Source organism: Girardinichthys multiradiatus, chromosome 8 (genome assembly GCF_021462225.1).
Source record: "Girardinichthys multiradiatus isolate DD_20200921_A chromosome 8, DD_fGirMul_XY1, whole genome shotgun sequence".
NCBI lineage: Eukaryota > Metazoa > Chordata > Actinopteri > Cyprinodontiformes > Goodeidae > Girardinichthys > Girardinichthys multiradiatus.
This window is the reverse complement of record NC_061801.1, coordinates 41,137,530-41,165,451: the sequence shown is the minus strand read 5'-3', so window position 1 is coordinate 41,165,451 and position 27,922 is coordinate 41,137,530. Positions and strand designations below refer to the sequence as shown.

Sequence of the window (27,922 nt, the reverse complement as noted above, 5' to 3'; positions counted from 1 at the left end):
AGGTCCTGATCCTTCACACCAATGAACTGAAATATCTGCTGCCTAAAGGCTGTGACATCAGCTCCCTGTCCACCTTAAAGGTACGGTCCATGCATACAGATGTTAATGCTCCCTCCCTTCAGTAATTATCTTAGCAGACGTCATGAAGGACCTGCTGCTGTCTTCTGTTTGTTGCTGTTTTGCTTCCAAGCAGCCAGACCCTCCTGCTATCTTTAAACCTGGTCTGGATCCTCAGTTCTCCAGGGCTCTGAAGGCTCAGCAGAGGAACCTTAAGCTAAGTCCAAATAAAACATTGAATCTTCTCAACTGTTGATCCAGACCATCTTCAAAGAGCTGCTACAAGCCAGGCAGCAGGAAAAGATGGAGATCATGGAGGAGTCTCTGCTTCAAGCAGAAGAGTTTAGGTAACAGATGATGGTGGTGTGGAGCAGAAGATGGATTTATGGATCACGGCTTCAAATGGAGTAAGGAGGACATTGCTCAGCTGTGTCATGTTGAAGAAGGAGTTGAGCTGAAAGGTGAAGCTCTGGATTCCCTGGAACATCTATGTTCTTCTCTTTGTGGCCTGGGTTCTGCTTTAGAGATGAGATGAGGAGCTGCACGTTCCTGGAAGAGCTCAGAGTAGAGCTTCTGCTCCTCCACATCCAAAGGGATCAGCTCAGGTTCTTCATCTGATCAGAAGGTCTCCTGGACATCTCACATTGGAAGTTTCCAAGCATGTCCCACAGAGCAGACTCAGAACTTCCCGTTGGGAGATGACAGGTAGAGCTGGAAAGTATGACTGAAAACAGATGTTTTCTTCTGGGACCTGTTATCTCCAGGTTCCAGCCTCGGATAAGCAGAAGATGATTGAAGGTGGAAAATAAAGAAGAATCTAAATAATACATCTAGTTGTAGTCATCAGCTTCTGATCCATCCCTGCTGTGGCACACTGCCTGATCTCTTCAGTGTTTCCTTCCACACTGATCTGTTGTCCTGCTCTACAGGTTTTGGATCTGCATGAGAATAAGCTCAGCTCTCTCCCAGAGGACCTTGGAAATCTGACCAAGCTGCAGGTAAATCCCTCCCCAGGAAGTTCCTAGGAGATGAGTCTTCATGTCTGCAGCTCATCGCCACTGTTTGGTTGCTTCCTGTCAGATCCTGAATGTGGAGAAGAACCATCTGAAGGCTCTGCCTGAATCCATCAGGAGGCTGCAGCTCCTGCAGACGCTCAACCTGAAGGGTGAGATGTTTATTTCCAGGCAGACAGAGCTCTGATTGGACGGCTCACATTGTTCAACCAATCACTGTGTGTCTGACAGGAAACTGCCTGACCGAACTGCCGGCGGCCGTCGGCTCGCTGAGCAGCCTGCGCACCCTGGACATCAGCGACAACAGCATCCTGCAGCTTCCCAAACATCTGGCCTACATCCGCACCTTGGAGGTAAGTTTGTGCAGCAGCAAAGCTCAGCGCTTTCATGCAGGTGTGAATAAATGTGTTTGTTTGGAAATAGAGCTTCACTCTGGATGCTGCCACGATGACCTACCCGCCTGCATCTGTCTGCTCAGAGGGAACGGAGAGCATCCAGCGTTTCTTCTGCAAAGGTAGGACCAGACGTAGAACCTCACAGAGAGACTGATGCAGCAACCAGGACGATACCAAGGCTGCTAAATGCTAATGACTTTCTCACATGGAGACCTAGAAACTCATTGAGACACAGCTGCTCTATTTTCATTAATAATGAAAGTCTCTAGGAGATGCAAAACGCATAGATGCAGACATCATCCTGTGGTTTAGAAGAACAACGATGCATGAAAAATCTCTGAGTTGGTTGTTGTTGTTGGAAAAGGTTGTTTGATGTGATTCACAGAGTTGGGAGAGGAATACTGCGCTCCATCTCAGTACCTCCTGCCAGTTCTGGAGAGCGACTGTGGCAAACCGAGCTCTGACTGTCTGGATGGTCTGGAGGAGGCCTGGCAGGTGCATCTCAACACCAAACACAGCATGCAGAGTCTTCCTTATGATGGGAGGCCAGGTCTTTATGAGTCTGAGTGTGTTCAGGAAGTTTAGCTGCTGGTGGGAAAGGTGGAGCTTGAGTAGAGATGGAGGTCTCATTCAGCCGTTTTGTTTCTGTTGCAGAGTAAATTCAGCGACTATGAGAAGAGAAAGGTTGGTGACATCATCACCCGCTTCTCTTCAGGAGATGTTCTTCATCAGCGTTGCTACCATTTTATTTAACAGCTGTAAACCTGCCTTGTTTTCTCCTTCAGGAGCAAAAGCTGCAGGAGAAGCTAGCGTTTGAGCGCCACCTAGAGGAGAAACAACGAGAGCACACCCAGCTTCTCCTCATGAACAATTCCCACAAGGAAAACATCCTGAATTCAGTCCGTCTGGTGCGTTACATCTGCAGAGAGAGGAAGGAGAACATCTCTTCCAGCTGTTTGTTTTAAGCAGTTTAAGATTTTCTGACACATCTCCTGTTTTATAGATGTTGTTAGATGCTCCTTTGAAGGTAATATTATTACGCAGCAGTGGGAATCACAGGAAACCTCATGATGCTGTAGGATGCATAAATCCAGACCATAACTCCTCCATAATAATCAGAGAAACGGTCCAAAACAATGTCAGCGTTTATACGAATGTGAGACGCTCACAGCTGTACTGGTCGCTGTCCTATTATTTTACAGCTGCTTCTCAATAAGTTATACTAACATGGGACAAGTTATTTATTTCCAGAAAGTAACCAAAAACCAAATAGTTTCTGAGAAAAGTAGAATATTACATCCGAATGTCCAAAAATCCGGTTTTCATAATGTGACCATGTTGTTAAACAGAAAAATAAGGAAGACTCAACTGTCCAGACAGTCACAGAAGGTGCTAATGAAGCTGGCTGTTCACACAGTGCTGTATCCAAGCATATTAGTGGAAGGTTTAGTGGAAGGAAAATGTTTAGTAAAGACAGGGAGGAAGGGACAGCTGAAGCTTTGAGGATTGTTAAACAAATCATATTCAAGAGTTTGAAGGTCTGGACTGTATCTGGAGTCAGAGCTTCAAGATCCACCACACATAGACAGACCCAGGACACGGGCTACATCTTTCATATTGTTTTGTAAAACCACTCCTGAACCAGGTTGGGTCAGAGCCTTCTTACCTGAGCTGAGAAGAACCAGAACTGGACTGTTGCTCAGTGCTCCAAAGTCCTCTTTCCAGATGAAAGTTGAAGTTTGGATTTGATTTGTAAATCAAGGTTCCAGAGTCTGGAGGAAGAGAGGAGAAGACCAGAAACCATTCTTCAAGTCCAGTGTGATGTTTCCACAGTCAGTGATGATCTGGGGCGCCATGTCATCTGCTGGTTCTGGTCCACTGGGTTTTCTGAAGTCCACAGTCAACGCAACCATCTACCAGAACAGCAAACTGGGCTGACCAGAATCCCATAAAGGATCTATGGAGTATTGTCAAGAGGAAGATGAGAGACACCAGAATCAACAATGAAGATGACCTGAAGGCCGCTATAAAAGCACCCTGGGCTTCCAGAACACCTCAGCAGAACCACAGGCTGATCTCCTCCATGCCACACCGCACTGATGCAGTAATTCATGCAAAAAGAGCCCAGAACGGGTACTGAGAGCAGATCCTGAACAGAACAGAACTTGGAGGTACTGTTCAGTAGGAACTTACTTCTGGATTAGTTTTACGTTGGTCGGATGTAATATTCTCATCAAACTGTCAGAACCTGAACCTTCAGAGAAGCTCAGGTCTGCAGCAGCTTTGAAATGAGCAGCTCCTAGTCCTGACCTTCATCACTGAGGATGATGTTTCTGCTGTTCAGGATCAGGAGCGCGTGGAGCAGGGCTTCAGCCAGCAGCAGAGGGCTCAGGAGGCCGAGAGGGAGCTGGTGCTGGAGAAGGTCCGTCAGGCTGAGCACAACATCAGCGGCCGAATCAGCGGCTTGTTGATGGACAACAGCAGGTAGGAAGTGTTGAGGTTAGGATCTGTACGGTCTCCACTGGAGATCCTGTGGTTCATCATCTGAATGTTTCTGCAGGCAGAAAAAGAGCGCAGAGTTTCTTCAGACCATGGAGGAGGATCGGTGAGTGGAGACGGTGCTGATCCATAGTTCTAGGATTGGTTCCACACCCAGCTCTCCAGCACAGTGAACTTCATCCACTTGTTTCCGTTTAGCTGAATATTTATGGAGCGCTTAGCAACACGAAGCTTTTAGAGGAAGGCAGGAAAACGACCCCAGATCCTGTCGGAGATTCACTGTAAGAGAAGAACATGAAGATTATTCTGTGACAGGTCCAACGGGCCTTTTAGAGCTTTTCTCCTGACCTGAAATTAGGACTAGGCGTAGAACAGAAATACTGAAGAATAAAGTAGAACATCCAGACGTTCTACTTTATTCTGGCATCATGGTTAAACTACATGAATCCATCAGAACTGAATCTGTTTTCACTGCCTTTCAGGATCCGAATGGAGCAGCTGACGGCCATCACTCAGGAGGAGGCCAGCTCACTGCGGGGGAGGGATGTAGCAGGTAGGGAGCCCGTTTGGCCTTAAGGTTCTATTCTGGTTCTTCACACACAGCAAAATGTTTGGACCGAGCAGAACAACAAACAGAAAATAAATATAAAATATAGAAACGCCTCAAGAAAACATGTTCATGTCTGAGCGAAACCTTTCAGAAGGACGAGCGCTACAACAACGGATCCTTTAAACCTGCTGAGAATATTAAACTAGAGTTCTGCAACCTGCGGCTCCGGAGCCACGAGTAGCTCTTTGGACCTTCCACGTTGATAACTTTGGCTAAAAATGATAAAAAACCAACAATGTTTTTAAATATAGACGTAATGGAGGAGATACCAGGACTTCTGCCTCCACTTCATTTCATCCTAAAGGTGGTCACAAAGGTTGAGGTCAGGCCTCTACAGGCCGGTCCAGTTTCTCCTTGCTTGCAGCCATGGAAGTGATTGGAACAGCAGAATTCATTGGACCCAGTACTTTTACCAGGTAGTAGGGGTTTGTCCTGTAACCAGTGGGTTGCCGGTTTGAAGCTCCGCTCCGTCTGTCTCAGTCATTGTGTCCTTGGGCAAGACACCCACCTTACCTCCTCATGGTGGTCAGTGGGCCCAGTGGCGCCGATCCGATTGTATGGCAGCCTGGCTTCTATCAGTCTGCCTCGGGGCAGCTGTGGCTACAGTGTAGCTCAGCACTGTCAGAGAGTGTGTGTGTGTGTGTGTGTGTGTGTGTGTGTGTCAGACTTGATATAAAGCTATACGTCTGCAGACCATTTACCATTCAGTGTATTTATCATAAGTTATTAGTTGTCTTGTCTCAACAGGTCCGGTAACGTTAGCGTCTCTGAACGGGTTTATTTGGACTAAAATGGTTGCAGAACTTTGGTCTAAACAATGACAGATGTTCTCTTATTTTGAAGTCCATCTGTGAGCTTTACTTGGAGGTTTAAATCTCTTCCTGTTTGCTGTTGAGGTTTCTGGAAAACACCAAACTCTGCAGAACCTCTCACCGGGTTCTTCATTTAATGGGTTCTAATGAGAGGCGATGAAATGACTGAGATCAGCGCATTAATGAGTGGGATTCTGCAGCTGCGTGACGTAGTGATGTCAGAACCAGAGACTGAAGAAAAGGTTGCTATGGTTACTCCCAGAACCAAACAGCACCGTAGGCCTCAAATAGTAACTGTCAGAAAATTACAGTTTGGGTCAAAACATGATCAAACTGTGAGCATCAGAACCTTCTGGTGGTCCCACTTATAAATGTTTATATGTCTGCAGTGTTTTAAACGGAGCCTTTAGGTCCAGTTTCTCTCCAACCATCCAGAGGTGGGCGTGTCTCTTTGTACTCTTAGCTCTGATTGGACAGAAAACTGATGGTCCACCAGCAGTGGGAGACACCCTGGCTGGAAGGAGATAATAATATCTAGGTTCTGATCTAGAACCTGGACATGTGGAGAGGAAACTGTGGCCATGGAAGGAGTTTAATCCAAAAGCTTCTGAATATTTCACCGGGTCAGAACCGTCATCACACTCTAAGCTGAACATTCTGTGAGAAAATCTTGAAAAATCCTCAAACTTAAACTGTGATTGTGGAAAAACTGAAAAAGGGATCAGAATGATAACTAGGTCAGATAGAGTCTAACTTCCTGTGACCTGGTGAACTTTTAGTTTGTGAGGAACCCAATTCCAGAGAACTAATAATTCAGATGAAATGATCTTCTCTGCTTCACGTTTCCTGTTTACCTCTGAGTCCACCTTTCCTTCTGGTTTCCAGCCGCCATGCAGAAGATGCTGTCGGACAGCTACGCCATGAGCCTCCTACAGGAGGCCAGCGACAGCCGCAGGCAGAGTCTGGTCTCTGAGGCCTACAGGAGGTTTGTTGTCCACCCTCACCAACACACAGCAGATCTCCTCATGTCTGTAGGAGAGAAACATTTCAGGAACTAAAGCTGTTTTCCTTTGAGCAGCATGGAGACTTTGGACAAGAAGTTTGACAGGATGCTGTCGCTCCAGGTTTTGGACAAATCTAAAGCCATCGCTCAGATCTTACAGGAGGTAAGGAATCCGGTTGAAGAGTTCTGATGGAGTAAAAGTCCAGCCCTGATTTAACAGCAGGTTACAACGACCCTGCTCTGATTCTTCTCTGCAGGAGGAGATGCAGAAAGCTGCGTTTCAGGCTCTGCAGCTGCAGAAAGATGCCGTTCACGGTTACATCCGCAATCAGGTCTGTATGATCCGCCGACCGATGCTTCAGCGGTGCTTTAATCAGCTGCTCGGTGGATGCATATTATTTGAATGTTTGTGTTTCTCCAGCAGCTTCCTCACAACCTAATTCATTTCTGCTCACAGTAAAGGTCTTTGCTGCTTCCAGCCTGTGAAGGTCCACCAGAGCTGGCCCAACATGGCATGGGGCAGAATTTAAGGCCCCCACAGACTTAACCCCAGTTCTGACAGTTCTGTTTTCCATAAATCTATCAATACACCAAACCGTGTTCTGAGGATCTGTCTGGGTCCAGCTCTGGTGCCATCAGAACATTGAGTTGTTTTGCAAATGGTCAGAATCTCATTTCATCAGCTCATTCAGCCTGATTTAAAGCAGCATGTGGCTCTCCGCTGTCCTCAGATCAAGCTCATTGAGGCCGAACTAATGCAGCTGACTAAACTGGAGATTAAAAGACGTAATCTGGATGCCGAGAACCTTCAGGTGGGTCTCACTGCTTTTTCATTTGCCTTCATGTGTTTCTGTTGGTTCTTTTTCCCTGTGTCATCGGTCCATGGCAGAGTTTCACTCAGAGCCTTGCAAACATTCATTCATTCAGACTAGGATGTGTTTTATTGGGATTTTATTTGATAAACCAACACAAAGTAGAAGAAAAATGATTCATGGTTTTACTAAATAAATCTGAAAACTATGGTGTTCATATGTAATCTGCGCCCTTTACTCTGGGGATGCTTTTCCCAACAGGAACACTGAAAGTTTTTATTTCTCAAAAAATAGGGAGGACTGTATTATTTTGGACTGATGGTGCCAGCAGTATGCATGGTGACATGTGGAATTCCAGGTCCAAACTCAGATCTGGAGCTAACAGAACCGTCTGTGCAGCCCGTTCCAGACTCTGGGTCTGTCTCTAGATATCAGATCTGTTCGAAAACTGCAAGCTTTCAAATCTACTGAAGACACATTTTAATGTTGACTCATGGTGGCCATGGTTGTTGTAAATGTCAATAACAGCTATGAAGATGTGGGTCTGACAAATTGGTTCTGGTAGAAATACATTGGCATGGTTCTGCTTGACCATCGGTTCCTGTTCTGGTTAAAGAGGTTCTAAAGAATCTCTGTTAGCAGGGACCAAGAATTTTGCTTCTTTTCTGAACTACAGATGTCTTCTCCCCCCGTTTGTTGATGCTTGGACCTTCAGTTGGTATTAAGCAGCATTTTCACATCATTGTGTGTCTGCTTGCAGGAGGTTCTGGTGGAGCAGCGCTCAGCCCTCAGTGATTTACTGCAGCAGCTGCTGAAGCAGAGAGACCAGAGGGAGCAGGAGCTGCACCAGGTTCTGGTGAGGAGACGCATCAAATCCCAGCAGGATGTTAAAATAAGAGGAAACTGGACAGGAGGAGCGCTGAAAGACCAAGAACGTTGGAGAACCATTCAGTGTTTGTCTTTTTTTTTTTTTTTTCAGGTGGAGATGGAGAACAAGTCCGACTCCAACCAGCAGAACTACTGGATGATTCAGTACCAGCGGCTGTTGGATGCTAAACCTTTGTCGCTTCGGATGCAGGTGCCGTTTCCAGCGGGATGAGCTCCCAGATCCCAGATTGATGTCAAATAAGATGAAAAATGATTTAAACGGGTTTTAAATGCAGGAAGCGGGTTTGGAAAAGGAGCTTGTGAACCTGCTGTGCAGACTGTCGGCTCAACACTACCTGCCCATCATGGCTCATCATCACATCACCACTGAGGCGCTCCGCCACATGACGGTTTCAGACCTGAAGAAGGTCAGCATTTAACCTGAGATCATGTGTCCTAATGTTCTGAAGGGCGAAGCCACCAAAAATCAGGATTAGTTTCTAAGAAACTGTTGGTTGAACTGATTTTAAAAGGAAGGAGTAACACAGGAACTCCTGATCATCCAGAGTAATCTACAGCTTTATTGGTTGTTTTCCAGCTGGGAATTAATGAAGCTGGGATCCAGAAAGCCCTGCTGAACTGGGCTCGGGAACACCAACCTGCAGGTATGTCACACCTGAGTTACACGGTGACTGAATGCTGTTGACTCTTCAGCCTTACCCACCCTGCACTCACTGAACCTCTCACTAACCTTCTGCTCCTTCTCTAGGAGCTTGCAAAGCTGCCCAAATAGAAGAGGTCGTTACCCCAACAGCTCCAACCCCGCCCCCATCTCCACTTCTTCCCAGCACCTCGACCACCCAGACCCCCAGCCCACCGCGATCCCCAGGGACTCCCGTCACGCCATCGGCCCCCACACCTGTAGAGGGACCAGGAAGCTCAGAATGTGTGGTCTGCATGGAGACTGAGGTAAGAAGAACCAGATATTACACTTAGACTAATTGTCCTCAATAGTTCTGAGTTGTGGTGTGCCTCATGGATGCGTCCTTAGTCCCCTTCTCTTCTCCTTGTCCATGTGTCCTTGCTGTCAGCATGTTCAGCAGCAGGATGTACATTTCTATGCTGCGAACTCTCAGCCATCTTATTTTTAATGAATTTATTTGAAAGGTCCAGTTTCTTCTTTCTAAAGCCATCACGTTTAAAGGCTGCAGTCAATAAAATAGATCTTTTTCCATCAGTGCAGCAGCAGGATTTTTGGAAAACGTCTATGAGTCCATCTGTCATCTCAGCAGAAATGAATTATTGATTCAGTATCAGCAGTCTAACAGACATCTCTGTAAATGGTCTAAATATAAAATGTCATGTTTGTTCATATGGGTCCTGGCAGGTTGGACCTCAGCCACTGGTTTCCGCAACACCTTTCTGGATCATTCTTCCTGGCAGAGTTTAGAAGGGATGATTCAGATTGGTTGGTTTTCTGCCATAACCATAACCTTGAAGAACAGTTTCCATAAATCAGGAGGTGGAACATGATGGATGGATGGTTCATCATCTTCTGCTCCAACATTTTAATGTGTTCCATGTTTTACCAGACTGAAGCTTGCTGGTGTCACAAAGTCAGGATTGGAGATTGGTGTGTTGGTTCTGGAGAAGGTATGGTCCAGTCCTCAGGGTTCTAGAAGTGTTTAACATTCTGGATCTTTGTGTCTCAGTCTCAGGTGATCTTCCTGCCCTGTGGTCACGTCTGCTGCTGTCAGGTGTGCAGCGGCGCCCTGCAGAACTGCCCTCTGTGCCGCTGCAACATTTCCCAGCGCATACGGCTCTACCATAACTAAATCCTGGGCTGAACCGGGTCGCTACGCTGCTTCGTTTTCACCAACCACCTCTCTGTGTATTTATGCATGATCCTGGAGCTGGTGTGGGAAAACATGGTCAAGTAAAGGTCCTAGTCACTAGTATTCATCCAAAAGAACCTTGAGACGCTCCGTGTTTTAGTCGCTGTGAATTTTCTTTTTTTTTTGTTTAGAGCCGAGGAAAGGAAACGGTTCTCTGCCTCCCAGATAATTAGTGCCTTTTATCATGTAAATCTCGTTGTTTTGGAACATTTTTCTGGATTTTAGCCAAAGTAGCAACAGATGTTTCATTCAGAGCCTCCATGCTGTCCATCGTGTCCTGCATTATTCTTATTATTCTTTTAATGGCTCTGCCGTTACGTTCCAGGCTGCACGAAGGTCACATGCTAACACCAAACTTTAGCTGCCTGAATCCAGTTGAACCCACATTTTATCCCACTTTCATCACTGTGGGTTTTTAATGAGAAAAACCCTAAATCTTGGAGTCAAATATCAGCATAAAAATGATAAAAAGGGAGTTCCTGCAGTTTTATAAGTTACTGTTTTATTCTTTAGGTGTTTTAACCCAAGCATAAAGATGTAATTAACCCTAATTGGCAGCCTAGAGGTCATTCAATTAAAGCACTTTAATAAAGAAATAGAAAGTCTAGAAAATATTTAAAGCTTTCAGGCAGCAATGAAACCATGCTGTAAAACTGTTCCTCTGTTAAGTCAGTTTAACTTCTCAGCCACAGTTGTTAAAAAGTAAGTACACCCTATTTGAATTAGGTTTTATTCATCAGAACAGGAGGAAAAGTTCTATAAATGAGGTAAAATCATCAAACATTTAATAACTTACAGCATTTCATGTTTTACTGAACAGAAAACTAAATGCTGATGTTGATTTTGCTTGTATAAAAGCACTGAGGCATCATTTATCATCCAGGGTTTTTTTATTTTGTCTTGATGTGTAAAACAGGATGTCTATGTGAACCTCGTTCCTTCTGTTGCTCTCAACCAAGTGCTCTTATCTTCACTGTTTTCCAGGAAAAAATCTGCTCCAACTGTATGTGGATCAGGCTGAATGTTTTAGCATATTTACACATGACTGTAAAGATGATATTTAATGCTACCAGACAATAAAATACAACCTGTAATCCTCCTGCGCTCAGTGTCCAAACTTTCTGTGGAGCAACCCGGCTCATGCCTTGAGCTCTAGAGCCTTTTTAGGACTGAATTATTCTTAGGTCAGAGTTGGGAGACCGGACCAAACAACACGGTTGGGTTGGACTGGAAATGAGTAAAAAGGTGAAGTACAAACCAACCGACCTTCAGAACCCCTGGACCATCTGTGTTAACCCCTTGTTACACTATGGGCGGGTTTCTTCTATACTATTTATGGCTGTTGATGTACTTATAAACCACTTCATTGGTCCCTAATGCGTCACCATACACTGCCATCTGCCGGTCAACTGATGCAAGTGCATGAACTAATTTCATAAAGATCAGTAAAAGATCAACTGCTTCTGCTTTGTTTTAAACACCTTGGAGTGAAACGTATAGATAAGGATTTAAATAACTTTTAACATTTTAAAGTTGATTTTCTGGTAGGAGGAAAGGGAAATTAATCAGTTCTTTAAACAAGGTTATATTTACTGACAATGATTTCTGAAAATCTTTCATCTGCAGGAAATGTTTCTGCAATAAACAGCTTGGTTTATTAGCATGTGATTAAACTGTAACTTCCATTATTTTGGATCTGAAACAATATTTTTGCAGATTAGATGCGGGGGTCGTTAAAATGTGGAATATTGGCATCCCCAGTACATGAGAAACTCAAGTTTAAAACCCCAGAAACGTATAAGACCGTTTCAGCCTTGCTCTGCGCTCATGACAAATTACTGTAATTAGGTTTATCACTGAGCTCAGAGGTGACTCAGTGTTTGGTTAGTGTCATGTGTTACATTTGGATTATTTGTATAGAAGTCTTTGTTGTTGAATTATATAGTTATTCAGCTAAAATGTTTTTTATTGGTCTGATTTAATATTTTAACCTTACATGTTGTATTTTCAATGGTTGGAGCAGAAAATCATAATTAATAGAAATAAAGCCTTGAAAACATCAGTGAGGTTGAATAATCGATGTAATGATTTTCACTTAATCAATTAATCGTTCAATAATATTCTCATTAACTGAATATGAATGTAGTGAAGCTTTATATAATAAAACGCTATTGTCCTACATTTCTGGCTGGTCCTTAAATGCAGCGCGCAGTCTTCTTGCCGTAAAGTGTTTCTTTAGGTCGTTAGGTTTCTGTTTTCATGTTGACTTCAAATAACTTTAACGTCGTTTAAAGCTGTTCCCGACGAAGACAGCGGTGGTGAGTAGTTTATCTGTGTAGTTTCTTCTTTTGTGTGGGTTTTACACGTGAGGAAATATAACTCGAGTGGAAATATTTGTTCCTTTTTCCTCTTATCGGTCAGTTAGCAGCTAGCTAAGCTGATGAAGAGGAGTTAAGGTCAGAAAGAATAAACTTCATTTATTAACACTGTTTTTACACCTGGCTTTAACCCAGTAAGGATGTATATAACTAAAGAATATATTTAATATTTATTGGAAAAGGAGAACAATTATTTTATGTTTGAAACACGGAAATTTACATGACGTTTATAGGTACTAGCTAAAAGTTTAATCAGTTTCTGGTGTCTGGAAGTTAACTGCAAAACACGAGATTATTAATCATTATATATTTAAATGTTTATAAAAGCCACAACATACATGAATTAACATGCGTTCATGTAAATGTCAGATTCAGACACGCAGGTTTGTTTTGTCCTTGGCGGGTTTTGCTGTGAAACTGAATGAAAACTTAAACCAGGGCAAACATGAAGAACCTCTGGTCGCCATGAAGAACCTCTGGTCGCCATGAAGAACCTCTGGTCGGCCGTGAAGAACCTCTGGTCGCCGTGAAGAACCTCTGGTCGCCATGAAGAACCTCTGGTCGGCCGTGAAGAACCTCTGGTCGCCATGAAGAACCTCTGGTCGCCATGAAGAACCTCTGGTCGCCATGAAGAACCTCTGGTCGCCATGAAGAACCTCTGGTCGCCATGAAGAACCTCTGGTCGCCATGAAGAACCTCTGGTCGCCATGAAGAACCTCTGGTCGCCATGAAGAACCTCTGGTCGCCATGAAGAACCTCTGGTCGCCATGAAGAACCTCTGGTCGCCATGAAGAACCTCTGGTCGGCCGTGAAGAACCTCTGGTCGCCGTGAAGAACCTCTGGTCGCCGTGAAGAACCTCTGGTCGCCCGTGAAGAACCTCTGGTCGCCCGTGAAGAACCTCTGGTCGCCATGAAGAACCTCTGGTCGGCCGTGAAGAACCTCTGGTCGCCCGTGAAGAACCTCTGGTCGCCATGAAGAACCTCTGGTCGGCCGTGAAGAACCTCTGGTCGCCATGAAGAACCTCTGGTCGCCATGAAGAACCTCTGGTCGCCATGAAGAACCTCTGGTCGCCATGAAGAACCTCTGGTCGCCATGAAGAACCTCTGGTCGCCATGAAGAACCTCTGGTCGCCATGAAGAACCTCTGGTCGCCATGAAGAACCTCTGGTCGGCCGTGAAGAACCTCTGGTCGCCGTGAAGAACCTCTGGTCGCCATGAAGAACCTCTGGTCGGCCGTAAAGAACCTCTGGTCGCCCGTGAAGAACCTCTGGTCGCCATGAAGAACCTCTGGTCGGCCGTGAAGAACCTCTGGTCGCCCGTGAAGAACCTCTGGTCGCCATGAAGAACCTCTGGTCGGCCGTGAAGAACCTCTGGTCGCCATGAAGAACCTCTGGTCGATTTTACCTCCAGGCTGTAAGTCAGTGAAGGCCTCGTTTGAGCAGGCCTAAAGGGGAAGCTGAAAGCTGAAAGGCTGTTTCCTGAGTTGGATCTCATTCCTTTGGTTCTGATGGACCAAATTTTCCTTGTTTTGAGGACGGGAACCAAACAATGAAAACCTTCAGAAACTAGTTAATAACTGCGTATTATTCTGTCTCAAGATAAAAATGATACTTGTTAAACTATCCAGTGATTGTATGAGTTTGATCATCTTTTTAATATAATATTAATATTCACAGCTTCCTGTTTACACGCAGCTGGGCAGATCATTTACATGAGAGGAACATCATGTTCAAGTAGATCTGGGAGGCTTCAGTGGTCCGTTTGTTCCTCAGGGGTCAAAATTCTTTGAAATCAACCAGTTTTTCTGTGGTTTGGTCCAGAAATCATGTCGGGTCCCAGTCTGCTGGTTCTGTATGGAAGTCAGACTGGAACCGCCCAGGACACGGCCTACAGGATCGGCCGGCAGGCCCAGAGGAGGCATCTGAAGGTCCGGGTGCTGCCTCTAGACGGTTACAATGTGGTGAGTCTGGTTCTGTTACATCTCTCTGAATTGATTTCTACACAAAGCTGCTGGTCTGCGAAGCTCAGAGGAGTTTTCTTCATCAGGTTCAGCCCAAATAAGCCTTCTGAGTTCTCATGATGTTTACTGACAACCTATAAAAGAACCCGTTTAAAGGTGGATCCTAAGACTCCCTGTTAGTCTGTTTGTTTTAACATCTTCACCTCAGTTAGCTTAGATGGAGAACATCTGGGAACATCAGTTTTCAAGTCTTGCCACACATTTTCAGTTAGATTAAGGTCTGGACTTTGACTAGGCCATTCTAACACATGAATCTGCCTTGATCTAAACCATCCATTGTATCTCTGGCTGCATGTTCAGGGTGGTTCTTCTGCTGGAAGGTGAACCTCCACCCCAGTCTCAGGTCTTCAGCCTCTAACAGGTTTTCTTCCAGGATTGTCTTGGATTTAGCTCCATCCATCTTCCCATCACCTCTGACCAGCTTCCCTGATCCAGCTGAAGGAAAGTATCCCCGCAGCATGATGCTATCACCACCATGCTTCACTGTGGGGATGGTAGGTTCAGGGTGATGTACGTTGTTAGTTTTTGCACTAAAGCAGATTGTCCCACCTGAGCTGTGTGTCTCTGTAGCTCCTTCAGAGTTCCCATGGGCCTCCAGGCTGCTTCTCACATTGGTGAGTTTAGGTGGGCAGCCATTTCTTGGTAGGCTTGCAGTTGGTTACACTGGATTTCTTTAGGGGTATCAGAGTACAGGAGGCTGAATTTTAAGTTTTTAAACAGTTTTCAGATTTTTATTAATAAAAAATGTTGAAACGTCTAATTTTCTGTCCTAATTCAGTCCTACATTGTGTTGGTTTGTCACATAAATTCCCGATAAATACACTGAAGTTTTATGAAATGCAGAAAAGTTTAAGAGGTGTGAATACTTTTGTAAGGCTCTGTACTTTCTTTGCAGGCTCCCATCTTATTCCTGACTTTTTCTATGTATCTTCCATAAATTCATGGGAATTTGAACCTTGAAACAAGTGAAGGAACGTTGGTTTGAGCAGAAATCCAAGCTGTGATGAGTTTGACCTAAAATGGTCTTTAGTCATGTAGATGGGTCTCTTACTGCTTCTCCTGCGTTTGGACCAGCAACCATCCATGTTTTTTTTTATCCTCCTTCCAGGCCGAACTGATCTCAGAGTCTCTGGTGGTCTTTGTGTGTTCCACCACTGGACAGGGAGATCCTCCAGACAACATGAAGGTACTTATTGAAGCATCATTTCAGTGATCACTGAAGCACCGTTTAGAACCCTGGAGATATTTCTGATGATCTGTCTCAGAATCGTCTCCACATGGAAGAAGAAACATGTTTCTCTGTCGTTCTTCTGTTTTTTCCCAGAACTTCTGGAGGTTCCTCTTCAGGAAGTCTCTGCCTGTTGGATCTCTGAGCTGCCTGGACTGTGCAGTTCTGGGCCTGGGAGACTCCTCGTATCCGAAGTTAGTCCGTCTGAAAACACTCGTCAGTTTTATCCCACATGAGAAGCTAAATTCGGTGTTGCTGCGGCCTGAAGCACTGGGTTTTCATCCTGGTGACGGGTCAGAACTGCAGGCAGGCCTGGAAAGTGTCCGGATCAGGACTGAAATTAGGCCAATGAGACCAACATGGATTATTTGATGGCTTCATCTTCATCTGAGTCAGAATTCTAAACACCATCTTCTGTTTTTCTTCTTCAGGTTTAATTTTGTTGCCAAGAAGCTCCACAAGCGCCTCCTGCAGCTGGGAGCTGGAATGCTGATCCCTGTGGGTCTGGGAGATGATCAGCATGACCTGGGGTGAGATGTTCCCATCTTGATCATGGAACAAAGCATCTGGAGAACATCACCAGATGGGATTGAAATCTTCCTGTTGTTGTTTTTCTGCATCATGTCTGAAACAGGCCAGATGCTGTGATCGACCCGTGGCTCAGATCTTTTTGGGAAAAGGTCCTGGTTCTGTATCCGTCTGTATCCAACATGGAGCCTCTGAGGGAAGATGAACCGTAAGTGATCCAGACTGATCCAACAGCTGGTTCTGAGGTGGAGTTTCAAAGTTTGTGTCATGGTTCTCCTGTTTCTCCCCCAGACTCCCTCCATCATACACCTTCCAGTTCCTGGATGAAGAGACGGATCAGACCGAGGTTCTGCTGAGGATTAACTCCGAGCCGACTGGCCCCTCGGAGTTCTGTCCGTTTCCTGCCAGAATGTTGTCCAACAGGAGAGTCACGGAGCCGTCACACTTCCAGGACGTCAGACTCATGGAGTTTGACATCAGCGGGTCCAACATTGAGTACGTGTTCTCGGGCCGGTCCGGTCCAGGCATGAATATCTGTCATAAATTCTAAAGGAAAACGTTGCTAAATGGAGAAGTGGTGCCTGGATCTGACCAGTAACCTGCTGTGGTTTCATTGAGCAGGTTTGCAGCTGGAGACATTGTGAGGATTCGTCCTCAGAACTCGGCGGAGGACGTGCAGCTCTTCTGTCAGCTTCTTCGGTTGGATCCAGACTCCAGGTTCACTCTGAGAGCCACAGACGACGTTCCAGGTAGTTCTGGAAAACATTCTGAAGAAAATTGTTGCTCCTTAGGGTTTTATTCCAACTTCAACCAGAAAAAAATCCCGGTGTGGTTAATGTTGCCGTCTGTGGAAACCTCTGACTCATTGCGGTTGTTGAACACTGACGTGGTTCTGACTCAGTTCCAGCCCGGCTACCTCAGCCCTGCTCTGTGCGCCACCTGGTGGAGCGTTACCTGGACATCGCCGCTGTGCCTCGCCGCTCCTTCTTCGAGCTGCTGTCTGGCTTTGCCACCAATGAGCTGGAGCAGGACAAACTGGCGGAGTTCAGCTCAGCGGCCGGACAGGACCAGCTGCACAGTTACTGCAACCGGCTGAGACGCACGGCGCTGGAGGTGACCCGCAGAACTGATCCTTGTTTCATTCCAGCTTCCTTCTTGTGATCCAGACTTTTTGTTGAACCTCACGTATAAAAACAGCTGGGATCTTGTTGTTGCAGGTTCTGTCAGATTTTCCGCACACCACCGCAGAAATCAAAGTGGATCATCTTCTGGATCTGTTCCCTGAGATCCAGCCGCGCTCCTTCTCCATCGCCTCTTCTCTTAAGGTATCTCCTTGTCCAAACGCAGCAGGACTTCCTCTGTTGAAAACCTGACATCCATTAGAGGCCTCTGTGTCCTCTATCTCCCTGCAGGTCCACCCAAACAGGTTGCAGATCCTGGTCGCTGTGGTTCTGTACAGATCCAAGCTGTTCAAACCCAGAAGAGGCCTCTGCTCCTCATGGTTGGCCTCTCTGGACCCTGAACAAGGTCTCCTCGCATCCTAACGCTGAGTCAGATCAGTAATAACTGCATAATAACCTTAGAAGATCTGAGACTCACTCACAGTTCTGGAACCAGAACCAGATGGACGGAGGCAGAAATGAAACAGTGTGTTCTACCACAACGATGGTCCAGTAGATGAACGCCTGAATGTGGATGTAGAACGTGTGGTGGCAGGAGAGCCCAGGTTCTATATACAGAGGTCCCCAACTGGTTTGGTCTTCTGGGTCTGGACCCAAACCAGGTCTTATCTGGACCTAGACTGAGTGTGATTAGGTCCACTTCTAAATGTGCATCTTTTAACACATTTACTCATTTTATTGGGTGCGACTTTTCTGGACTTTGTGGTAGTCGTGGTAACACAGCAGGAGCTTCCTGTCTGTGCAGAGAGGAGTCCAGTAGAACCAGAACCAGATAGATTCTGGAGGTTAAAGAAGAAACTCTGCATGGCTTCAGTGCAGAGTTAAACCTGGTCTGCATGGCTCAGGAACTTCCCGCCAGAACCTAATGATCACAGAACCCAGGTTGACCCACACCAGCACTTCCTGTCCAGCAGCCTGTTGGACCTGGTTTCTACACAAACATCTAGCAGAACCAAACATTTAATTTATTCCATAAAAACACTTTTTATTTGATTCCATTTTTAAAAACTTTATTGAAGGATGAAAAAGCAGATCTGCCTTTATTTTATATGAAGTGAACAAAGTTTTAGGCGATTTAATCATTTTTATTACATAATATTTTCATCTACATTTTGTTTTGTAATTATTTGATTTGTTTAAAGTAAAAAACAGTTCAGGAAAATCAAGATTTTATGAGTTGAATCGTTTCTCAATCAGATCCGTGATGTAAAACATCTGGAGGAGATGGTTCCAGGCTGTCTGTGTTCGTAGCATTTCATTGACCCTGATGAAGACTGTCTGATGTTCCTGTAGGGGAGGTCCGGGTCCATCTGTGGGTGAAGAAGGGCAGCCTCCGGTTCCCTAAGGAGCTGGAAACTCCGGTGATCCTGGTCGGACCTGGAACAGGAGTAGCTCCCTTCAGGTCGGCCCTGCAGGAAAGAGTTTCTGAGGGAAAAACAGGTGAGATCTTTGTTTCTGAGATCAGTTCTCCACATGTTCTCATCATCCTTCTGAGACTCTTTCCTTCTCTCCAGCCAACGTTCTGTTCTTCGGCTGTCGCTCCGAGTCCAAAGACTTCTACTTCCGCTCCGAGTGGGAAGACATGATGAAGGCTGGGAATCTGCGACTCTTCACTGCCTTCTCTCGAGACCAGGTCCGAAACGCTCCTAAAAATCCTGTCTTTACCCTGAGAATGGAGGGATTATCCCAGCCGTGGTCTGGTTCTGACCCAGTAGAAGTGTGTGGTGGTGGATTCCTCAGGTTTTAAGAAAGGTGAATGTGTTTGTGTTCAGGAGGAGAAGGTGTACGTTCAGCACCGTGTGCAGGAGAACACAGCGCTCCTCTGGGAGCTGATGACCAATAAAAATGCCTGCTTCTACATCGCTGGGTGAGTCCAGAGAAGATCCAGTCTTCACTGATGTTCTGAAGGGTTGGTTCTGACCAGCAGGTTCATTGCTAGGAATAAAACCTGCAGTTACAGACGGATTTCCACACTTCCACTTCCTGCCAGATGAAGAGACCAAAACACCAGAAACTTGTTTCTCTGTTTATTTAAATCAGATGATCTGGAACATCTGCAACTGAAGACTCTTTAGACTGAAGTAGTTGGTCCTCAGCTTATATTTCTGAAGAACCAACCTCGTTGATCCAGTTGTTTGGTTCTGTGCAGGAATGCCAAGCAGATGCCGGCTGCCGTGTGCGACGCTCTGAAGGAGGCACTCCAGCAGGAAGGAGGCGTTTCTGCTGAGGAAGCTGAGCAGATGCTGGCAGCCATGGAGAAGACGGGCCGTCTGCAGAGCGAGACCTGGTCCTGATCCAGACTCCAACAATCAGGATTCAGATGTTCCATATTTCTGCTCCTGTTGCCTGCTGGGAAACATCTATGAGCTGGGGCTCTGCTTTAGTTTCTGCTGTTTGCCTTAATGAAGCCATTTCAGAACATCTCTGCAGTGTCTGGTTTCTTTACTCCCTTAATGTTCACATCAAGCTTCAGTTTCAGAACCAGAACCGTTCTAGATGTTTGTCATAATGCAGGTCGAGACCAAACCAAACACTCCGTACCAACTGTCAAGCACGGTGGTGGAGGGCTGATGGTGTGGGCTTGTTTTGCAACCACAGGATCTGGACACCATGAACTCCTCTGACCTCTGGAGTCAAATGTGAGTCCATCTGTCCAAGAACTGAAGTTTGGACCAAACTGGATCATCAGAACCATGATCCCAAACACAGGAGCAGATAGATCTACATCAGAATGACTGAAAAAGAAAATAATAAAGATGTTGCAATGGCCTAATCAAAGTCCAGACCTCACCCCGATTAAAATGCTGTGGTTGGACCTTCCTCTGCATCGATCTGTGAGACAAAGTCCAGCCCAGTTTGTAAAGGTTCTGGTTTAGTTTGAGAAGCTGCTGAAGATCAGAGAAGCTCCACAGATCAACATCTAAAGGGATTTCCTGCTCCAAACACGTGATCAAGTTCCCTGCGGTTTATCTGGTCCAACCAGCAGGATCCAATCATCTCATCCATCAGCAGCAGCCCTCTAGTCTCTGGACGATCCAAACCCGTTCATGAGAGGAACATGTTGAATGCAGCCTGTAGGACAGCGGTGCCGCCGGGTAAGACCCGTTCTGTCTCTACAATATGAATCCTTTTTCTGGTGATTCACCATCAGAGGCCTGTACCATGAAGCAGCCAGTAAACAGGAAGTCCAGCTAGCGCTCCTGACTCTGGTTCTGGCCCAGTTCACGGAAAACATTGGATCTGGTACCAGATTTCTGATGACAGCAGCAGGAACCTTCTGACAGACATGAAATCAGAGACTAAACTGACAAAGAACGGATTTAAATATCTGATGAATTGATTTCTGACAAGAAATCCGATTAAAAACTTTTAAACGTTTTTGCACCAAATCCAGAACCTGCTGGTTCCTCTCATCCCAAAAGCTAAACTGAGCTGAAGCGGGTTGGGTTTCAAGCATGGGTTGCCATGGTGATGTTTCCTCGTCCTACAGACCTGAGATCAGCTCTGCTTCGTCAGCAGTCTAGGATGTTTGTGTGCAGAGAGATGAAGACCTGACGCTACGGTCCGAGGTCCGACCCAGCTTCCAGACAGACATGCTCAGTAGGGCCAGGCCCCGCCCTCCTATCTGAGGGCCAGGGTGTGGACTTGGTAGATCTCCGTGGGGAAGTTCATCTGCTGTTCCTCGTGGACGATCCAGAGGCCCGCCTGGCCCACCAGGCGGCGGACGATCTCCAGGTCTCGGCACACGCTGCTGTCCACCTCGTCGGGGACGACGCCTTCGTACGACACGTTGTCTTTGATGATGATGAGGCCGTTGGGCCGAAGGGCTTTCTGGCAGCACCGCAGGAACTCCACCAGGTGGTCGTCCGTCAGGTGACCTGAAGGAGAAGCAGGAGAATCCAATCAGGTCTTCAGGTGACCAACAGCCTGAACTGAAGCCCAACAGTACAGGATGGGTGCTACAAGTATTCACACCCCTAGAAACTACACACAGACCAATAGAACTTCTTGTTTAACTGAAGCTGAAGGAAAATGATTCATGATTAAACATTTTTACAAATAAAATCTGAAAAGTGTGGCATACAGCTGAATTCCTCCTTTTACTCCAATACCCCTTAATTAAGGCCAGAGAAAACAATCAACATCAGAAGTCATTATTAAATAGTCAAATGTGCATGACTGGATCTGAGTCTAACTGCAGCTGTTCTCTGAAGGCCTCAGAGGTTCTTTAGAGAACAAACAGCATCATGAAGACTGAGGTCAGACGGGTCAGGGAGCTGGGTTAGGTTCTACAACAACATCCCAAGCTTTGAACGTCTCCCAGAGTTCTGTTCAATTCATCTGAACATGGAGAGAGGATGGACCACCTGCAGACCTACCAAGACATGGTGGTCCACCTAAACTGACAGGCTGGGCAAGGAGAGCATTAATTAGAGGAGGAGGAGCTGTCACTCTAGAGAAGCTGCAGAGATCCACAGCTCAGGTAGGAGAATCTGCCCACAGGACATCTATTAGTGGTGGACTTCACTAGTCTGGCTTTTATAGAAGAGTGAGAAGAAGAAAGACACTGTTGAAAGAAAAAACATCTTTGCTACAAGCCATGTAGGAGACACAGCACACATGTAGAAGAAGAAGCTCTGATCAGAAGAGATCAAAACTGAACTTTTTGGTCTACAGTGAAACATGGAGATAAATCCAGGAGAATCCTGGAAGAAAACCTGTTAGAGGCTGGAGAAGACCTGAGACTGGGGTGGAGGTTCATCTTCCAGCAGGAGAACCAGCCTAAACATAAAGCCAGAGATACGGTGGATGGTTTAAATCAAAGCAGATTCATTTGTTTGAATGGCCTAGTCAAAGTCCAGATCTTAATCTAACTGAGAATCTGTGGCAAGACTTGAAAACTGATGTTCCCAGATGTTCTCAATCCAATCTAACTGAGCTGGAGATGTTTTACGAAGAAGAATGGAGGAAACATCTGTAGATGTTCAAAGTTGGTAGAGACAAACCACAGAAGACCTGCAGAGAACATTGGTTCCACGGAGAACTGACTCAGATGGGCAGAATATACAGCCACACATTTAAAAAAATGAGAATCTGGTTCTGATGAGGCCCGTTTGACAGATTAAAAGAACCTCTTGACAATAACCTTTGAGCAGATATTAAACATACTTCTCATTAATCCCACATCCCTGTATTAAATGTTTTTTATTGGTCTGATGAAATATTCTGACCTTAAATGTCGTGTTTTCTGGAAGCAGGAAATCATCCTAATTAACAGGAATAAAACAGCCTGAAGAATTCATCTATATGCGTTTCAAATAAATGAATTTTTCAATGATCTAATTTGTTCAATCTGACTATAAACACATGCCACACTTTTCAGATTTCCATCAGTAAAAAGTTTAAAAACCATAAATAATTTTCCTTCCACTTCAGTTATTTAACTATTTTCTGTTGGTTTGTCATAAAAATCTCAATAAAATCGATGGAAGTTTGTGATTGAAAGAGGTGACCACCGAAGGAAGATTGGACCGGTTTTAATCAAACAAATCTGCAGCCAAGTGTGAAAGTTCTGACCCGGTCTTCATTTAATTTCCCTTCCTGTTATCTAGTGAGGGATGAAGACCACTTTACCTGATCACAATTTAACAGATCAAAACAGTCTGGTGGAAGGAAGACCTGAAGACTGGATCAGGAGCTTAGTGGAGTCCAGTTTTCGATGACTCACCGATGACCCACTGGATCCAGATGACATCATATCGTCCTGTCTCCGGGACAAACTCCTGCAGGCCACAGCAGAAGTAGTTCCCCACTCTCTTGCCATCGTCCCCCAGGTATGACCGGGCTTTATCCAGGAACTCCTTCGTCACGTCCACCAGGTCCACGGTTTTGAACAGAGGGAGCAGCAGCCGCTTGGTGATCCTTCCAATTCCTGCTCCGCAGTCCAGAGCGCAGCCTGTTCCCGTTTTCCCCTGACCTTCCTGCAGACGCCATAACATGTTATGACAGGAAATCCTTACGGTCCGGACTGAATGTTAACATCTTACCCCAAGGAATTTCTTCAGGAAGGCCTTTGATCCGTTGATGTCGATGCTGGAGATGCCGCCATATCCCCCCAGCATCCCGTCCACAGTGGGTGGGACCTCCTTCCAGTAGCCCTCAGCATTGGAATAAAAGCTGGCCTTGTCCTCTGCAATGTCCTCCATCCTGTCAAAATCCACACATAGAGAGACACGGGTGGGAAATACTCATGAATATAATCCCAGGAGCGTTAGAGACCATCAGATGTCTGATTTCAACTCAGCAGATTGGAGCTGATAATCAATAATTACAGGTCAGGAAACATCCCACAGACGGGATTCAACCATACTTTTCATACTTCTTTCATCCTTTTTAGATCATTTAAAAAGCAGAAATAAAAAGTTCCCTATGGGTCTATCACAGGTATTCCTGCGGAGGTCAGGATCTACATCTGGAACCTGGAAGGAGGGAGGGAAAGATGGTTTGGTGGATGAACGCTACAGCTGTGTAGATGCTCTGAACCAGTTTGGATCCAGTTTCCTGGACCACCGCCCTCTGACAGGTGGGACTGGAACCTGTTACTGTCAGGAAGTGGCAGCATTGACCTTCCCCACAGTTGCCAGCAGCTCTGATGTCCTCAACCATCATGAGATCAGACTTTCTGAGCAGCGCAGAAGCTGCAAATCTTGTTGAGCTTCAGTGAATTTCAGGTCATTTTTCTGATATAATCTGAGCTTCCAGAGACTTTAAACCACTATTAGGTTTAAATATGCTGCAGTAAACTGTTGGTTTCGCTCATAGCTCCGTTAAACAACATGCAAATTTAACACAACTACAAGCATCAGACGTCATTCTGAATAGTTACTGATAGTTAACAGTTTAAGAAAACTACAGCAGGGAAAAAAAAAACCATCAAAACCTCTTGAATTCCTGCTGATTTAACAGCAAACTGCCGGTTTTAGCTGTTAGCCGCCGTTAGCTTCCCTCCCTGCGGTGGAAACCACCAGCTGTCCGACTCTAAACGGCTTTAACCCGGGATAAACACGAAGACTAACCTGGGTCAGTGTCCGCTGAAACTCTGACAGTCCTCAACGTGTTTCAGACACTTTCTATTTCAGGACATCGCCACACGGACAGTACGTCATTTCCTTATTTGGTCTTCCTGGGAAATGACGGACAGTAGCTCCCTCTGCTGGCGGGTCTGAGAATGTCCTGTTCTGATGGGATGGAGCAGCAGTATCAGAACCATCCAGGTTCATTGACCTCCTTGGTAAACGTGTAAAAACCTGAAGTTAGATTCATTTTTATTGATGTGATATAATCTCACAAGAAAAGTTACAACTTAATGGGAAAATACAGCCTTTAATTTTCTCACTGAATATTTAATCAGTATTTAAGAAATACTATTTTTCAACACAATCACGGGTGGAGCAACTATTATAACCCCTGCTGTTAATGTTATTATCATTATTATTATTATTAATCCCCTTTTTGCCAGTAAAGCTGAACAATTTCTGTGTTCGTGTGGTTATTTTTAACATTGGATTTTCTATAAAATGCTGTTTCTCCAATAAAAGCTGAATTTTCTACATCTTTAACAATAAATCTGCCCTCGTTGTTCATTTGGATAATAAAAACCAATAAATAAAGAAATTTTGTTACGTGTCCTGCACTGGAATAAGTAAATAAATGATATAAGGTGTGAAATGTAGATTATCTCTGAGCAGCTCTCAGTCTCTGCAACAATCAGTGCACCCAGCAGACCACAACTGTCCAATGTTCCACATAAGATACAATTAATACAACACACAAGCACATTTCTCTCTCAGCTGCACATGTCCTTTCATCTGAGTTTGCTATTTTTAATAACTGTAGAGTAATTTTTTTCCTTTGCTGCAAGTTTACCCTTCCTGTATCGTACGCCTGAATTTTCCCACTGAGAGGCAATAAAGGACTTTTCTATTCTATTCTATTAATGTGCAACACATATCCGTTCATACTGTCTTGCTTTCCTTCAGTCCCTGGACTTTATTCTCTGATGTTTTTTAAAGTCTTTAGACGTTTACAGATTTTTCTGCTATCTAACATGTTCATGTCTTCGTTCTGCTCCGCAGTGAGGAGAACTTCTCAGCTAACAGACAAATAAAAATTTTTTGTAAAATCATGATCCCTTTTTCTGATAAATGTTCGAATTTATTGGAAAATAAATGTTTTTCATAATAATGTTTTCTTTCAATTTTTTAATGCTTATTTTTATTCTTTAATTAAAAAAAATATTTTTAAGGACTGACCAATAAGAGAAGTCGCTCAGTTTTCTGGATCATCAAGAACTTCAACCTGAGGGGTTCAGTTTAGAGAAGAAGGCTTCAGGACCTGCTGGCAAGATTCTCCAGAGGGCGCTACAGGATTATGTTGCCACCAGCGCAGAGCTTGCTCAGCATAGGCAGGAATTAGCATGAGAACATTTACGCACACTGTAAGGAAGAGACCTTCAGGCGACATTAAGAAAAGCCTGAAATTCTTCAGAAACAGAAGCCAACAAACTGGGATCAACTCCAAACACCAAGAAGGACTTCCCTTCAGGCAGAATGTGGTCCAGATGTTGATGTCAAGCATGTCAGAAGGTATGAAGAGTGAGTGGAAATATTCCCTCTGTGTACAAGTGGTCTGAATCTGCTTATAAAAGCTGTTAAACGTAAAAAATGCTTCTATTTGTTCCTCAGTGCATCAGAGAAACGCCGAACTGTTACAATAAAAGTTCTGGATCTTCCTGTCCAATCACTGATCTCTTCAGTGAAACATCCTGATGAAGAGCCAGAACCGTAGGAAGCAGCTGTACTATTGCAACACAACCACATGGTGGCAGTGTAGCACCGAGTTTAGGCCAGCGGCGGGGGTCCTGTGTGGATCTGGAGAAGTTTCCTCTCAGTGTTTGAGTTTGTTTCTTTGTGAAACTGTATCCTGCTGACTCCAGAATCCTCTCTGCGGTTCTCCAACAGAACCTGAGCAGAAAGTCACAGATTTTCTGTTTTAAACTCTCAGACTAGAACTTCCTCTCAGATTTATCACCTCTGAATCTTCCAGGATGGAGAGCACCTTGTTTCTACCAACAGATGACGTGAGTGTCGTTCCTTCAAGGTTCCACTGGGGGGAGCTCCAGGGCAGAAATAAAAACTAAAAATAATAAATAAATCTTCGGAGAAAACTCAGCCCAGCTCGGTGGTTCTGTTTTCATTCCAACACTCAACTTAAAGGAGGGGAAATCCACACAAGAGCAAGAGAAAACTGATCGTCCATCAAACTAAAACACGGTTGAGCTAAAGATTTATTGACTTATTAAAGATAAAAATAATGAAAATATTTTATAACAATCTGTTGTGTTCCTACATTTCAGTAATCTGCAGCAGGGCCAACAAGATTCTTGTTACGGATCACTGTGACTGGATTGTTCCTATCAGAACATTTGATCCCAGAGCTCCCCTGACTTTGAAAAGGGTCATTCTGGGCTTTTATTTTGTAGGAAAACAGCTTAACATACATGACTTATAAACCTTAGGTGTCCTTCTCTTCATAAAGAGAGAAAAATGAGAGAAACTTCAATCACTAATGCAATTTTTGCTCTGATTTTACTGAATTTCTCAGATGAAAACTCATTTAATCAGGTTCCAGCTCCTGTCTTCAGATGAGCCAGATTGGTCAGTTTTCTAGTTTCCTCCATGAATGTTCAGTGGGACTGAGATCCAGCTGAAAACTTTGAGCTTTCTATGCTCGTTGGACGGATGCATCCTGATATCAATAAACTCCTCTCCACTCATTAGGGACTAAATGTCCACCTGGTGATTTCTTGCAGAGGTTCTGGCTGCCATCCTTCCTGCTCCTTTACCACACATCCAGCTGCACATCATCAGTGACTGTGGAAATGTCCTGGTTTCCCCACATAATGAAGTTCCAGTATCTTCTCCTTGGTCAGTGCAGACTGGTAATCTTCAACAGTTCTTGGCTTTGTCTCTTCAGCCAAGTGGAACCTTGCTTTCTCCAGTTTAAGATCCATTTAAAGGTCATAGTTGGCCTTTTCTGAACTTAAATCCTGTTTGTTTAAAGACCCCAAAGGTTCAGCAAGTAGGTTTATAGCTGGCAGCAGGACATAGAACATAGAACACTCTCTTTCAGAAATTAAAAGCTGATCTCCACATTTTGTCCCAGAAATCAAACAAGCTGAGGCGTGTTTATTAAAGTCACACTGTTCAGCTGCTGGAGAACATGCCTCAGAAATAATCTCTTTAATTGTTCTGAGTCAGTTAAACTAATCAAACCATCTCCTGGAGATCAGTGATCAGTACTCATGATTTACAGAGACCTTGGACATCTAGAACAGCCACCAGGGGGCAGAAATAGTATTTCCCCCTTTACAGATTTAGCTTTTCTTTGTCACATTTAAATTATCAAACAAGTTTCAATATTAGACAAGGATAATCTGAGTAAAAACAAATAAATGACAAAAAATATTTAAATGAAGAAGGCTACAAAATCTCAAAAAACAACACACCATTGCAGTGTGATGAACTATTACAATCATGCTTGACTCCACGATGCTTACCTGATT

The 27,922-nt window shown here is 44.8% G+C and overlaps 3 protein-coding genes across 6 annotated transcripts in view; 2 read left to right on the top strand and 1 right to left on the bottom strand.

Moving 5' to 3' along the window:
• The window catches only part of lrsam1 (leucine rich repeat and sterile alpha motif containing 1), a 17,501-nt gene extending 6,439 nt beyond the window's left edge, over positions 1-11,062 (top strand). The window contains exons 5-25 of one of the 2 annotated variants that reach the window (XM_047373231.1): positions 3-80; positions 987-1,055; positions 1,138-1,222; positions 1,302-1,423; positions 1,494-1,584; positions 1,851-1,960; positions 2,120-2,149; positions 2,251-2,373; positions 3,810-3,949; positions 4,026-4,070; positions 4,447-4,517; positions 6,272-6,371; positions 6,465-6,552; positions 6,647-6,721; positions 7,121-7,201; positions 7,962-8,057; positions 8,181-8,279; positions 8,365-8,496; positions 8,667-8,733; positions 8,838-9,037; positions 9,781-11,062. In XM_047373231.1, the coding sequence (XP_047229187.1) occupies positions 3-80; positions 987-1,055; positions 1,138-1,222; positions 1,302-1,423; positions 1,494-1,584; positions 1,851-1,960; positions 2,120-2,149; positions 2,251-2,373; positions 3,810-3,949; positions 4,026-4,070; positions 4,447-4,517; positions 6,272-6,371; positions 6,465-6,552; positions 6,647-6,721; positions 7,121-7,201; positions 7,962-8,057; positions 8,181-8,279; positions 8,365-8,496; positions 8,667-8,733; positions 8,838-9,037; positions 9,781-9,903 (2,025 nt within the window). In that variant the 3' untranslated portion in view covers positions 9,904-11,062. The remainder of the gene's footprint in view (positions 1-2; positions 81-986; positions 1,056-1,137; positions 1,223-1,301; positions 1,424-1,493; positions 1,585-1,850; positions 1,961-2,119; positions 2,150-2,250; positions 2,374-3,809; positions 3,950-4,025; positions 4,071-4,446; positions 4,518-6,271; positions 6,372-6,464; positions 6,553-6,646; positions 6,722-7,120; positions 7,202-7,961; positions 8,058-8,180; positions 8,280-8,364; positions 8,497-8,666; positions 8,734-8,837; positions 9,038-9,780) is intronic. The other variant, XM_047373232.1, reaches the window with a different exon arrangement.
• Positions 11,063-12,129: 1,067 nt separating this feature from the next.
• On the top strand, positions 12,130-19,721 carry ndor1 (NADPH dependent diflavin oxidoreductase 1). Its single transcript, XM_047373233.1, has 15 exons — positions 12,130-12,281; positions 14,162-14,301; positions 15,470-15,547; positions 15,686-15,783; positions 16,021-16,119; positions 16,224-16,325; positions 16,409-16,612; positions 16,739-16,866; positions 17,019-17,230; positions 17,335-17,442; positions 17,530-17,644; positions 18,592-18,738; positions 18,813-18,931; positions 19,071-19,165; positions 19,448-19,721. Exons 2-15 carry the CDS (start codon positions 14,167-14,169, stop codon positions 19,590-19,592), a joined length of 1,785 nt encoding a protein of 594 aa, XP_047229189.1. The 5' UTR covers positions 12,130-12,281; positions 14,162-14,166; the 3' UTR covers positions 19,593-19,721.
• A 150-nt stretch (positions 19,722-19,871) lies between these two features.
• ntmt1 (N-terminal Xaa-Pro-Lys N-methyltransferase 1) lies at positions 19,872-25,403 on the bottom strand. Of its 3 annotated transcripts, none has more exons than XM_047373237.1 (4): positions 24,375-25,403; positions 23,346-23,515; positions 23,027-23,279; positions 19,872-21,176 (listed from the first exon to the last, which is right to left on the bottom strand). In XM_047373237.1, the coding sequence occupies exons 2-4, from the start codon at positions 23,502-23,504 to the stop codon at positions 20,920-20,922; spliced, it is 669 nt and encodes a 222-aa protein (XP_047229193.1). In that variant the 5' UTR covers positions 23,505-23,515; positions 24,375-25,403; the 3' UTR covers positions 19,872-20,919. The 3 variants fall into 3 exon arrangements, with proteins under 3 accessions (XP_047229193.1, XP_047229191.1, XP_047229192.1); XM_047373235.1 differs by having other exon boundaries at positions 23,346-23,505; positions 24,375-25,392; XM_047373236.1 differs by having other exon boundaries at positions 23,346-23,505; positions 24,239-24,375.
• Positions 25,404-27,922: the final 2,519 nt, after the last annotated feature.

What these genes read in the sequence shown, in the direction of transcription:
- ndor1 (XM_047373233.1), top strand. Translation starts at nt 14,167, where the DNA reads ATGTCGGGTCCCAGTCTGCTGGTTCTGTATGGAAGTCAGACTGGAACC. An exon ending in GATGATCAGCATGACCTGGG is followed by an intron (nt 16,120 to 16,223) that starts GTGAGATGTTCC and finishes TGTCTGAAACAG; the next exon opens with GCCAGATGCTGTGATCGACC. An exon ending in GCCTGCTTCTACATCGCTGG is followed by an intron (nt 19,166 to 19,447) that starts GTGAGTCCAGAG and finishes GGTTCTGTGCAG; the next exon opens with GAATGCCAAGCAGATGCCGG.
- ntmt1 (XM_047373237.1), bottom strand. Translation starts at nt 23,504, where the DNA reads ATGGAGGACATTGCAGAGGACAAGGCCAGCTTTTATTCCAATGCTGAG. An exon ending in TCCTGAAGAAATTCCTTGGG is followed by an intron (nt 23,280 to 23,345) that starts GTAAGATGTTAA and finishes TGGCGTCTGCAG; the next exon opens with GAAGGTCAGGGGAAAACGGG. An exon ending in CTGGATCCAGTGGGTCATCG is followed by an intron (nt 21,177 to 23,026) that starts GTGAGTCATCGA and finishes CTTCTCCTTCAG; the next exon opens with GTCACCTGACGGACGACCAC.